This window comes from Octopus bimaculoides, chromosome 2 (genome assembly GCF_001194135.2).
Source record: "Octopus bimaculoides isolate UCB-OBI-ISO-001 chromosome 2, ASM119413v2, whole genome shotgun sequence".
Taxonomy (NCBI): Eukaryota; Metazoa; Mollusca; class Cephalopoda; order Octopoda; family Octopodidae; genus Octopus; species Octopus bimaculoides.
In genome coordinates, this window is record NC_068982.1 from 17,126,680 (window position 1) to 17,140,348 (window position 13,669).

Genomic DNA, 13,669 nt, shown 5'->3' on the forward strand with positions numbered 1-13,669 from the left:
GTATTATATATATATATATCATCATCATCATTATTTAACGTCTGCTTTCCATGCTGGCATGGGTTGGACGGTTTGACTGAGGACTGGCGAGCCAGATGGCTGCACCAGGCTCCAATCTGATCTGGCAGAGTTTCTACAGCTGGATGCCCTTCCTAACGCCAATCACTCAGATAGTGTAGTGGGTGCTTTTACGTGCCACCGGCACGCGGGCCAGTCAGGCGGTACTGGCAACGGCCACGCTCAAATGGTGTATTTTATGTGCCACCCGCACAGGAGCCCGTCCAGCGGCACTGGCAACGACCTCGCTCGAATGTTGTTTTTCACGTGCCAGTGCGACGCTGGTAACGATCACGCTCGAATGGTGCTTTTTATGTTTCTACCGGCACGGGAGCCAGTCAGCGGCCCTGGCAACGATCACGCTCAGACGGTGCTTTTAACGTTCCACTGGCACCCACCATCATCTGTGTTTGTTTTAGCAGGGTTTTTACGGCTGGATGCCCTTTCTAACGCCAACCACTCCACAGAGTAATTTGAGTGCTTTGTATGTGGCATTCACACAGGTGAGGTCATTTTTGGCATAGTTTTTACAGCTGGAAGCCCTTCCAAATGCCAACCACCTTACAGTGTGGACTGGGCGCTTTTCAAGTGGCACCAGCATTGGCAGAGTCACCAAGTAACTTTGCAAGACAAGGAGTCTTTGAGAGGGGTCGGGGTATTGGAGGAGGTGATCTTGCGTCAGATGATGAAAGGTTAGAGTGTGACAGAGACAAACAGATGTCTTGTAGTGGGTGGGGGGGATACATTGTTACCCAACCAGAGAGAGGGAGAAGGAGAGAAAGAGAGCAAGGGTTAACAAAAATGAGGGCAGAAACAGGTATGCTGTTGAAGTGGAGAGACTTGGTTACCTAAAGAGTGAGGGAGAGTTAACAAGAAAGGTGTGCTGCTGTAAAGGAGATACATGATTACCTAACCAGAGGTAAGAGCAAGAGGAGGGAGAGAGAGTGATCAAGAAAGAGGGGAGAAACAGGTTTGTTGTTGTAGAGAGGATACATGATTACTCGGCCAGAGGGAAGAGCAAGGGAGAGACAAGAGCAGGAGAGGGATGGCAGGAAGTGCAGTCTGCAATTAATCAATTTATAAGAAAAGCAAACTAAAGGTATCAAGTGTAACCATTTGAATGTTTTAGCAGAACATGATCTATGATCTTAGAAAACGACACTACCTATGATATTTAAGATCTCCCTAGACTAGAACAATGACATGGTTCAGATATTTTTTTATATTTATGGGCACAAAAATTCCACCAAGGTCGACTTTGCTTTTCATCCTTTCGGGGTTGATAAAGTACCAGTTGCTTACTGGGGCGATCTAATCGACTGGCACCTCTTCCCCAAAAATTTTGGGCCTTGTACCTAAAGTAGAAAAGAATATTTGTGAGTACAAAGACAAACATGGCCTGTGAGATATATATATATATATATATATACATAGTCATGACAGAAGTAAATAGACACCTTTATAATCATTGAAATTTATTTAATTGTTATAATGTGAATATTTGATATTTATTAGACATGCCCTTTGCATTTTTCAATGCAAGGACCCTATTAGGCATGCTACTGATAAGATCACAAATACTCACTTGTGGAATTTCTTGCTAAGTTTCATGCAGTAATCACAAAAGATCTGGCTTTGAAAACGTTTTCTTGTTCTTTTTATGAAGTGTCCTGTCCATTACGTTCCAGAGGTGTTCAAAAGGGTTCATATCTGGTGATTGGCTTAGACATGGAAACTTTTCAATGCTATTCTCATCCAACAAATCTTGGGTCAATTTAGCTGTATGACAAAGAGCCCCCATCTTCCATAAATAGTCTTCTTTAATCATTTAACCACTGGAGAAGATTGGAAGGAGTCTTTTCTGCAATATGGACACATTTATCTGAGTTTGTTTTCCTCACACTCCACCAGCTCTGATCAACCATTGCTCCAAATTGCTCCCCAGACCATCACAGTTACGGGGACGTAAACACACCAGCATCGGTGGTCAAGCGATGGTGGGGAGACAAACACAGACACACAAACATATACACACACACATATATATATATATATACATACATACATATATACGACTGGCTTCTTTCAGTTTCCGTCTACCAAATCCACTCACAAGGTTTTGGTCAGCCCGAGACTATAGTAGAAGACACTTGCCCAAGGTGACACGCAGTGAGACTGAACCCAGAACCATGCGGTTGGTAAGCAAGCTACTTACCACACAGCCACTCCTGCACCTTGAATAGAATAAAACAAAGACTACTTGATTATTTATAAATTCAATTTATTTTTCATATAAAAAATACAGTAATTTGTATTAACTTTTTTTTTTAAACAACCGGGATTTTTTTATTATTATTAATATTATTATATTTTACAGTTTCATATAATTTTCTGTAACAATCCTTCTCATCTGGGAAATGCAGTCTACATTGATATTTGAAAATTTTCAGGTAAATAAAAGTGAGATACCATGAATAAGTGAGAATGCATGTTTGTTCAGCTGAAAGGATGTGTAAGTGAATCATCTTTACTTATCACAATTTAATTACAAGGAAACCAAAGAAAAACAGAAAAAGAGGGGCGGGCAGATTAAGTAGCAGAAGATGGAGGGGAAAAGAGCAACAGCTCAGAGTAAATGGCATGTTCAGCTTCACCTTGCAGTCATGACCATGATGACATTGCCACAAAGAACAGCCCATGACACTCACCTCAGCAGAAACTCCATCGGTGAGGCCCAATGTACGAAGGTCTTGCCTCACCACCTCAGCCCAGGTCTTCCTGGGCCTACCTCTTCCACGGGTTCCCTCAACTGTTAGGGTGTGGCACTTTCTTAATATTGATCAATATTGATTGCAATACTTGGAAGCAGAGTACTTTTTTGTATTGTATTGTATTGATTATAGGTATATTTGTAAGTTTGATGTCTACAATAGTGGGTAGCAAACTAAATTCATCATCCATTCTGTTTAACACTGCCACCCATCCATAATGTATCTGTAACAGAATTGTTTTGCATTGTTAAGTATTAAGTTCAGGCTTCCAGTTCATTAATGTTACGTTAGTTGTCACTCCAAAATTTGTCTTTGTAATTTGACATACTTGTCAATTGGTTTTATATCATTGCTCAAGAGAAATGCATGTCTAATACTACATTCATGTTATGTAGGGCACATCTATGGCTGCATTATATTATCTGAGTGAGAAGCATGTAACATTGTTAAGCTTTGCTGTGTTGTTGTTATATTTCTATGATGATCATTGTTATCAGCATAATTCAATGAGTCATAGAAATAATCCTTTCTATAACAATGGACAATGCTCATATCTCTGGCTGACTGACAAATAGGCCGTACACCAGTTAGCCAGCTTAATACTTGAAAATATTTATTTCTTTATTGCCCACAGGTGGGAGCTAAACATAGAGGAGACAAACAAGGACAAAGGGATTAAATCGATTACATTGACCCCAGTGCGTAACTGGTACTTATTTAATCGACCTTGGTGGAATTTGAACTCAGAACATAACAGCAGACGAAATACTGCTAAGCATTTCGCCTGGGGTGCTAACGATTCTGCCAGCTCACCGCCATAATACTTGAAAATATTAATCAGTTTATATAACTAAAACTCACAAGGGACTTTGGCTGCCATTTCTAGCAGACAGAATGACCACATAGACAACTCCTACATCAAGACATTGGTTCATAAAGCTCCCCCATTAATGGTAGAAAGGGTATCTAGTTGTAGAAGTAATTGTTTAACCCTTTAGCATTTAAACCGGCCATATCTGGCCAAAAGTATTCTGCTTGTTTTATGTTCAAACTGGCCAAATCTGGTCTCTCACACCAACCCTACAATATCGTTTTAAAAATTAACAGCTACCTCATCAAAATCTCATAGCTTCAAGATAATGCATGATCAGTTCAAAACAATGTGGATGAAAAAGCATTAATTTTGGCAGAATAATGCAAACACTAAAGGGTTAAATCAAATCTATTCCATGTGTTATGGAAAAAAAAAGATGTAAAGAAAAGATTCTAGATTAGTGGTTCTCAAAAGATGCCCAGTAGGAGTGTCTAGGTACAGCGTAGATTTGATTTTTCTTAACTGTAATTAAGGCTTCAGAAAATCAATACTAAAGTCTAATTCTCTTGCAAAATTGCATTATTTATAATTTTGTTATCCACAACTATCACCATTTCAACCAGACCATCAGATGCTGTTCTACACCACTGGTCACAATGCGCTTCCAATTATGTCTTGATTGGACTATTCTTTTCCATCTTCACCAAAATTGCTTAACTAGATCATCTACCCCTCATTATAGAGGCCTTCCGAGTGGTCTTTTCCAATCTCTTGGAATACACCCTCAGCAACTATATATCTATTTTTTTTATCTAACTTTTAACTCTAAAACATTTCTGTTTAACTTTTCATGCATCAGTAATTTTCTTTTTATTTATGTACCATCAAGTTGAACATATTGAAACCTCTGCTTTGGATGTTATGTTAATCCTCCCACCACCACATTTCTTATGAAATACACAGCTAAAGTTTATCAATCAATTTTTAAGATCAGTAATCTGGAGAGGTTTAATAAAATAACTGTCATTATCAAGCAGTGTTTGGAACATAACAAAATGTTTTTAAATAATAATATGATGAGAAGTTTAAATTTAAGTGTGAATACTTTAAAACACTTTGTATCAGGACCAGAAGCTGTGTCATGCAAGTTGATATCAAAAGAGAGACATATGCCAGATGAATCTATCTCTAGATAGAATGTCATTTGATTGTAAATATGTGTTCTTCCATAACAAAATAAACTGAGGCATATAGAATAAAGTGTCATTTCCAGTGTCACAAAACAAATAGCAGCTTGAAAACCTTGGGTTTTTAGCGCAATACTTTACCCAATCATATACAATATAAATGATGTAATATGTATATTACATGATTTCTTAAATTCACTTAAGAAATATAACTTCATAGCTTATTTACATCATGAAAGAATTACCAATAAAGAATCTGAAGCAAAAGTTCACAAAAATACAGAAAATTATTTCATATAATACCCTTCACCAAAGTTCATTTGATTGTTCATTTTCCATGAGAGAAGTTTTGCCTCACAACAAGAAGCAACAGTAGGAATGAGTGGTGAATAATAATAATTAAGATGCACATCAAATAAATTTAACCATTTACTGATGTAGACACTTCTGTTGTAAAATAAAAATTAGCAGCATTTTTTCCCACCACAGCAGGCATTAGCAATGGTTTTCCCAGATGTCTGAAGGGTTTTCAATAACTCAAATGGATTAATCACCTTAAAAAGAACAAAATAAAATAATTTTTATTAAAATTGAAATTTAAAAAAAGGTAAAGTTTTCTCTTAATTTATTTTACTTATCTAAATTATTCAAAGAATATATTTCTATACAGGGGTGGGGTGCTGAAAAGTTCCTGGCGTTAAAAGTATCGTGAAAAGTTCAATTGGGGGGTCCAGCCTTCTGAGTTCTTTTACAGGGTTTAGGACCACTGAAAACTGAAGTGTGTGTGAATTTGAGAGGGGAATATACTGCATAAAATTATAATTAGCTGATTCTCTTGTATTTTCTTTTACTCAAAGCCAGGAACTTTTCAGCCCAGCCTTGTACATGGAATGAAGAGGATGCAATTATGACAAAAATTATGCCGTGATCAAACAGACCCAATATACATCTAACAGAATGTAAATCCAGGGTGTTAGTGCTCTGCAGCCCTGTAAAGCAATTGACCTAGGGAAAGGCCACTCCAGTGTAAAACCTACAGCTTGCTGGTCACAGCAGCTGTTTTAGCCAGCTGAACTACTACGGGCAGATTGCCAAGTCTGAAGAGTGGGATCAGATGGGACATACTGACTATCACTTTAAAATTACTGAGTGTGGACAGAAATAAATGCCCCGCAGTGATGGATAAAGAATAAAAAAACAGGCAGGGGACGATACTAGCAGTTGGAGTTTCAACTCTGTATGTAAACAACTGCTTTTCTTCATGATCCTTGTTGATCGTGCTTCAAATCCCATTATAATCAATTACCACTTTCATTTTTTGTAGTATCAATAACACAAGCACCATCTGATCCAATTGGCAAATATGTTGATTTTGTGTGTTATGAAAGAAAATCAATATATGACTTGCTTTCTCATATGCTTGAGCAAGAACTAAATACTATTTATATAGATCAGATCAAATCAATGTGTGACACCAATCTATTCTCTCTCTGTTCCTCTCACACTGAATGTTCAATAATGACAAAGGACTGACACAAATGGCAATTGTTATGTCTTGAGAAGACACGCCCACCTAAGTAAAATTCATGTCCGTGGACCTACCCCACACACACACATGATCACAGATGATGTACTTTCCTCCCCTCCAGTACCTACCCGCACACAATAAATCCACAGTAAATCCCTCCCCAACAACACATCCTAAAACCCCCTCCCTCTACTGGTACCCACTCATTACATCCCCCACCACTAGCTCCCCACTCTTCTTTCCCAACCTTGTCTCCTCATCCACTCACTTACCCTCTCCAATCCCCTGTCCACTTCAAAATATATCATCATACTTTATTTACATTCGGCGGATATTTGTCCTCATCTTGTTTGTTGTTAACACGTTTCGGCTGATATACCCTCCCGCCTTCTTCTGGTGTCTTGGGGAAATTTGGAACCTGAGTTCTCATTCCTAAGGTATTTTTCGATGCTATTATTATTATTATTATTATTATTATTATTCAGGTCACAGCCTGGAATCAAACTCGGAATTTTGGGGTTAGTAGCCCATACTCTTAACCACTACGCCATATGCCCGTGGCGTAGTGGTTAAGAGCACGGGCTACTAACCCCAAGATTCCGAGTTCGATTCCAAGCAGTGACCTGAATAATAATAATATCAAAAAATACCTTAGGAATGAGAATCCATGTTCAAAATTTCCCCAAGACACATGACGAAGGCTGGAGTGTATATCAGCTGAAACATTGTGTTAACAACAAACAAGATGAGGACAAATATCCGTCAAATGTAAATAATGTACATAATTCTTCATCTCTTAAATATAGAACTATATATCATCATCATTTTATGTCTACTTTCCATGCTGGCATGGGTTGGATGGTTTCACTGAGAACAGGTGAGCCAGAGGCTGCACCAGGCTCAATCTGATCTGGCAAAGTTTCTACAGCTGGATGCCCTTCCTAATGCCAACCACTCCGAGAGTGTAGTGGGTGCTTTTACATGCCAACAGCACGAGGGCCAGTCAGGTGGTACTGGCAATGACCACACTCAAAACATATCCCTGTAACTTAGATGCACAGTCCCTGCTCCCTCCCCATCACATCTTCATTTTTTCTCTTCTTTCTGAGGCAGTCATGTTACTCTTGTAATACAGGACACATTTTCTGTCCCTCAATACTACTCCCCTCAGCTGAAGGGTCCTGCAAGTTACCTGGTGACCTCAATGTTGTTGGTGCCATGTAAAAATCACCCAGTATGCTCTATAGAGTAGTTGAGATTAGGAAGGACATCCAGCTGATAGAAACCCTGTCGAAACAGACAGCAGAGATTGGTGCAGGCTTCTGGTGGTGATGAATATACATACATATGGAGTGGCTGTGAGGCAAGTAGCTTGCATGGCACCTTGGGCAAGTATCTTCTACTATAGCCTCGGACCAACCAAAACGTTGTGAGTGGATTTGGTAGACGGAAACTGAAAGAAGCCCATTGTATATATATGTGTGTGTGTGTGTGTGTGTGTGTGTGTGTGTGTGTGTGTGTGTGTCCCCTAACCATTGCCTGACAACTGATGTTGGTGTGTTTACGTCTCCGTATCTTAGCAGTTTGGCAAAAGAGACAATAGGCTAAGTACTAGGCTTACAAAGAATAAGTCCTGGGGTTGATTTGTTTGACTAAAGGTAAGTGCTCCAGCATGGCCACAATCAAGTGACTGAAACAAGTAAAAGAATATATATATATATATATATATATATATATATTTTGGGCTTCTTTCAGTTTCCATCAACCAAATCCACTCAAGGCTTTGGTCAACCCGAGGCTATAAAAGACCCTTGCCCAAGGTGTCATGCAGTGGGGTTGAGCCCGGAACCACGTGGTTAGAAAGTAAGCTTCTTACCACACAGCCACTCCTGCACCTATATTATTATTATTATTATTAAGACGTCAAGCTGGAAAAATGCTTAGTGGCATTTCGTGTCTATGTTCTGAGGTGTAATTCCATTACCTTTACCTTTCAGGGTTGATAAATTGCCCCTATGTTCTGAGTTCAAATTCCACCATGACCTGCATAGGTGGTACACTTGAGTTATAGTCCAATTTACCACCTGGCACTTTGAGTGGAGGATGCTATATTGCAACCACCTGGGCCAGGTCTCCTACTTGAGGCTAGTTTCTTCCTTCTATCCCTCTCAACAGTCTCAGGAGCCTTGCAAATGGGCCATGGACCCCACCTTTCATACCATGCAGTGCCCATGATTAACAAAATATAAAAAAAACTGTTTTGCTGTGACAGAACAAAATTTTAAATGTTACTTAAGAAGTTAGAGCATACTTACAGCAGAACAACTATCTCCTTCACCAGTTGTTCCACACTGAAATAGAACATAAAAGATCAAAAATTTTAATCCAGTACAAATTTGAATAAAGCTTTAATCTATTCATCTATAACAAACTAACTATTGTACAGGATTCCCACACAGTCTGGGTACATGGAGTAAATAAAATTATGACATAAGCAATTAAATATAAAAAATAATAATTTCTTAAAGTATGTGTTAATCCCCATGTGGGTACATGGAGTAAATAAAATCATAACATAAACAATTAAATATGAGAAATAATAATTTCTTAAAGTATGTGTTAATCCCCATGTGGGTACATGGAGTAAATAAAATCATGACATAAACAATTAAATATAAGAAATAATAATTTCATAAAGTATGTGTTAATCCCCATGTGGGTACATGGAGTAAATAAAATCATGACATAAGCAATTAAATATAAAAAATAATAATTTCTTAAAGTATGTGTTAATCCCCATGTGGGTACATGGAGTAAATAAAATCATAGCATAAACAATTAAATATAAGAAATAATAATTTCTTAAAGTATGTGTTAATCCTCATGTACCCAGACTTTGTGGACACCCTGTATAATTGAATAAAGTGTAAAGTCTCCTTCAGTCATGAATGCCCATGGGATTGGACCCAGAAAGTTCCCCTCCAAGATACAAGTCTGGATAAGGTCGTTTTATGGAAGACCAGCAGTAGCCTATGCATACCAGCCTCGCCTCTCCACGCCACTGGTGTTATCCAAGAGAAAGGCAAAGGCCGATACAGCTTGGCACCAGTGACATCGCAGCTCATTTCTACAGCTGAGTGAACTGGAGCAACATACAAAAAAAGTGTCTTGCTCAAAACAATACACAGACCAGACCAGGAACTCTGCAGTTAAGTTTCCAAGGGAATAAAACTGAAACAGAGATGTTGAAAAACATTGCTGATTATGCACCCATTAAAGACTCAGAACTATCCAATGTTTTTATATACAGTTTACATATTTGGTATGCCTCCTGTTCAAGGACAGTAGCTGTCTCCCAGAGATAGATAAATTTATAACTCAAGTTATCACAACTATGCCAAAAGTAAACAAGAGCACTCAGAGAGCACAAACCTCAGCCAAAGCAACACCAACGCCCTCTCAACGATTAGCTGGAGAAGATTTTAAAGATGAGAATATCTGAAATAAACTCGATTGCTCTCACAAACAAGAATACTAAAAATGAACCCAACTGCTCTCAGAGATTAAGTAAAAAAAAACAGGAAAAATACTCCAGAATCTTTGTCTGGAACTAGATTGATCCCAAAATCTAATCAGTTCATGCCAGTTACAAGGCCAAACATCCTTAAAAGTTTCATCCAAATTCATCCAGCAGGTCTTGAAATATCTTGTCCACAGACAAACAAACAAACATGACTGAAAACAATACCTCCGCCGTTGCTAAGGCAGAGGTAATAACATTTGGCAGAATGAAGCCATCAATTTGAGGATTAATCTGCAACTATTCTACACTCTCGGAGTGGTTGGCGTTAGGAAGGGCATCCAGCTGTAGAAACTCTGCCAAATCAGATCGTTGGGTGGTGTTGCCATCCGGTTTCACCAGTCCTCAGTCAAATCGTCCAACCCATGCTAGCATGGAAAGTGGACGTTAAACGATGATGATGATGATATTCTAATGCTATGTTCTATCGGTCACTTTTGCTGAACCACTAAGTTACAGGAACATAAACACACCACCATTGGTTGTCAAGCAATATTGGTGGGACAAATATAGACATACACACATATACACGCACATACATATGCACACACATATATACATATATATATATACACACACATATATACATATACACACACACACACACACACACATATATATACATACGACGGGCCTCTTTCAGTTTCCATCTACCAAATCCAATCACAAGGCTTTGGTCAGCTCAAGGCTATAGTAGGAGACACTTGCCCAAGGTGCCACACAGTGGAACCGAGCCCAGGATTATGTGGTTGGTAAGCAAGCTACTTACCACACAACCATAAAAAAAAATATTAAAGAAGATCTAACGAGCCCTTCTTTTTATCACTTATTGAAGAAATAAATAAATAATAGTTTAATAGAATAAATGATGTTGAAGAAGAATAAAATAAGAAGAAAATTAAACTGTATGATTGTGATCGATCAATCAATCGATCTGTCTATCTCCCTCCCTCCCTGTCATATATTTCAAGTTAAATAATTACCTTTTGAGTGCGAATCATAAATTCATCTTTGAAACGAGAATACTTCAGGATCGCATGTGTTTCAGAATCAATGCAAACTGGTTCATTTGTCTGAAAGAAGAAATAAATTATTTAATGAGTGTATTGAATCTTTAATTAAGATTTGAAAAATGAATGAAATAAATATCACATGTGGATGGTACGAGTGAAAGCTTAATCAGTAAATGCAAGTTATTTCAATTGATCTTTCTTTCATTACAAGAGGCTTCTCACAAAAATGGTTTCAAATCTTTAAATCTAACAGAGTAAAGAAACAGGTACTGATGTTGACTAAAATGACGATTCTTTCTTACTTACAAGGAATGTCAACTGGTGATCAAACTTAAATTCATTTTCATGGTCAGTAATCTCACCATTGTAAATTGCTTGGGCGGGCGTCTTTTGGTAATCTGGTGGCAACTTAAAAAGGCGATAGGTAACAGAAACAAATTGTATATCACCTACAAATATAAGAAATATATACATTTTAGAATTTTAAGATAGTTATTCGTTTTTAGAAATAACAATTATTACTGGTTTCAAATTTTGGCATAAGACCAGCAACTTCAAGAGAGGAGTAAGTCAATTACATTGACCCCAGTACTCAAATAAATGAAACCCTGTTCTTAGTTTCTATTAAGCTCTGGGTACTTATTTTAGTGTTCCTAAACAAGTCAACAATGGCTGTCAAGCAGTGGGGAAGACAAACACAAAGACACATGACAGGCTTCCACACAGTTTCCATCTACCACATTCACTCATAAGGCATTAGTCAGTTCAGGGCTATTGTAACGGACACTTTCCCAAGAGGCTGCGCAGTGGGATTGAACCTGAAACCACATGGTTTCAAAGTGAGCTTCTTAACCACACAGCTATGCCTGTGCCTATAGTTCAGCTTTTCCCACATTTCTTCTTCATGACCTTACAATAAGGTGTATGTGTCATTATTTATGCATTTCCTTGCTTTTATTTGAAAGTCTTCTTGTCATATTACATACATTTTTGTTGGTGATGAATAAACTATAAATTTAAAATACTTGCATCTAATGACGAGTAATCATTAATGATAGATTATTCTAACCCCTTACCCGGCAAAGACGATTTAACTTGTCTTCACCCAATTTGTCTTTTTCAGAGTGTGATGAGTAAACTCGTCCAAAACATAATTTCAAAAACAGCCACAGAAGAGTTTATACGTCGATTCTCAGCACTTCTCGGTTCTTGTTTCATTTTTTTTTTTACAAATTACGCCCAGATGTCAGGCTCAGAAGATGACTATGAGAATGAACCTTCTAATTAGAAGCTTGGATACATCAGATGAGAGTGCAAGCTCGTCTGATAAAAAAAATTTGTCTGAAAATGAAACATTTTCTCCAAAAAAATTGCCAGGGAAATTTTAATTATATAATTCCAACAACTTACTTTCTTTCTTTTCTTTCTTTTATTTGTTTCAGTCATTTGACTGCGGCCATGCTGGAGCACCGCCTTTAGTCGAGCAAATCGACCCCAGAACTTATTCTTTGTAAGCCTAGTACTTATTCTATCGGTATCTCTTGCCGAACCGCTAAGTGACGGGGACATAAACATACCAGCATCGGTTGTCAAGCAATGTTGTGGGGGGACAAACACAGACACACAAACATATACACACACATACATATATATTTACATATATACGACGGGCTTCTTTCAGTTTCCGTCTACCAAATCCACCCACAAGGTTTGGTCGGCCCGAGGCTATAGTAAAAGACACTTGCCCAAGGTGCCAAGCAGTGGAACAGAACCAGAACTATGTGGTTGATAAACAAGCTAGTTACCACACAGCCACTCCTGCACCTATGTATTAAAACTACATAACAATGGAAATGCTTCAGTACCACACCACACACACATATATATATATATATACATATATATAGTTTAGCAGTGTTTTGAGCAAATTCCAAAGCCATCAGCAGCAGCTGCCATTAAATATATATTGAATAATACCTTACCAAGAATCTTCCTGAAATCTTCTCTGTCCACAGGTATCGGGGAAACACTAACAATGCGTGCTTGACTAAACCCAACATCACCAGCTAGTTCATGAAAGTCCTTCCAATAAAGTGCTCCAGATATACATTCACCTATGGTTGTTTGAGAAAAAGAAAAATAATAACTAATCATTAAAAATAACAAAACTGAACAAGCTTATAAAAAAAAACGTATCTTGAAGAGAGGCAAAATAAACAACATGGTTATGACATAATGGTAATGAAACATACCAGGTTCCAAATGCTTCTTTTTGTTACTTGAGTGAAAGTCAATGAAATTAAGCACAATTTTATTATTATCATTCTTATTGAATTGTCTTACAGGATGTACTGAAGGATTGCTAATAGCTATACACACACACACACACATATATATATACCAGAGTAAGAACATAAATGCGAAACAAGGTGGAAAAAAATAGTATTTGAATATCAGAGGTAGAGTAATATGCTTCATTAAAAAGCAGCAAAAATATCACAAAAACTGTTACTCAGTTTCGCGTCCCCGTTCGTCGGACAGTTTTGCTTAGAATCTAAGCATACATATATATGTAAACATACATAAATAAATACACACACAAACACACACACAAATAAATACACACACAAACACACACACAAATAAATACACACACAAACACACACACAAATAAATACACACACAAACACACACACAAATAAATACACACACAAACACA

At 37.7% G+C, this 13,669-nt stretch overlaps 1 protein-coding gene across 1 annotated transcript in view; it reads right to left on the bottom strand.

The window, feature by feature from the left end:
- Positions 1-2,317: 2,317 nt before the first annotated feature.
- LOC106879433 (arsenite methyltransferase) overlaps positions 2,318-13,669 on the bottom strand; it is a 38,499-nt gene continuing 27,147 nt past the window's right edge. Inside the window, exons 7-11 of the mRNA XM_052975128.1 lie at positions 12,933-13,113; positions 11,257-11,399; positions 10,921-11,010; positions 8,673-8,708; positions 2,318-5,383 (exon numbers count right to left, since the gene is read on the bottom strand). Of these exons, the coding sequence (XP_052831088.1) occupies positions 5,294-5,383; positions 8,673-8,708; positions 10,921-11,010; positions 11,257-11,399; positions 12,933-13,113 (540 nt within the window). The 3' untranslated portion in view covers positions 2,318-5,293. The remainder of the gene's footprint in view (positions 5,384-8,672; positions 8,709-10,920; positions 11,011-11,256; positions 11,400-12,932; positions 13,114-13,669) is intronic.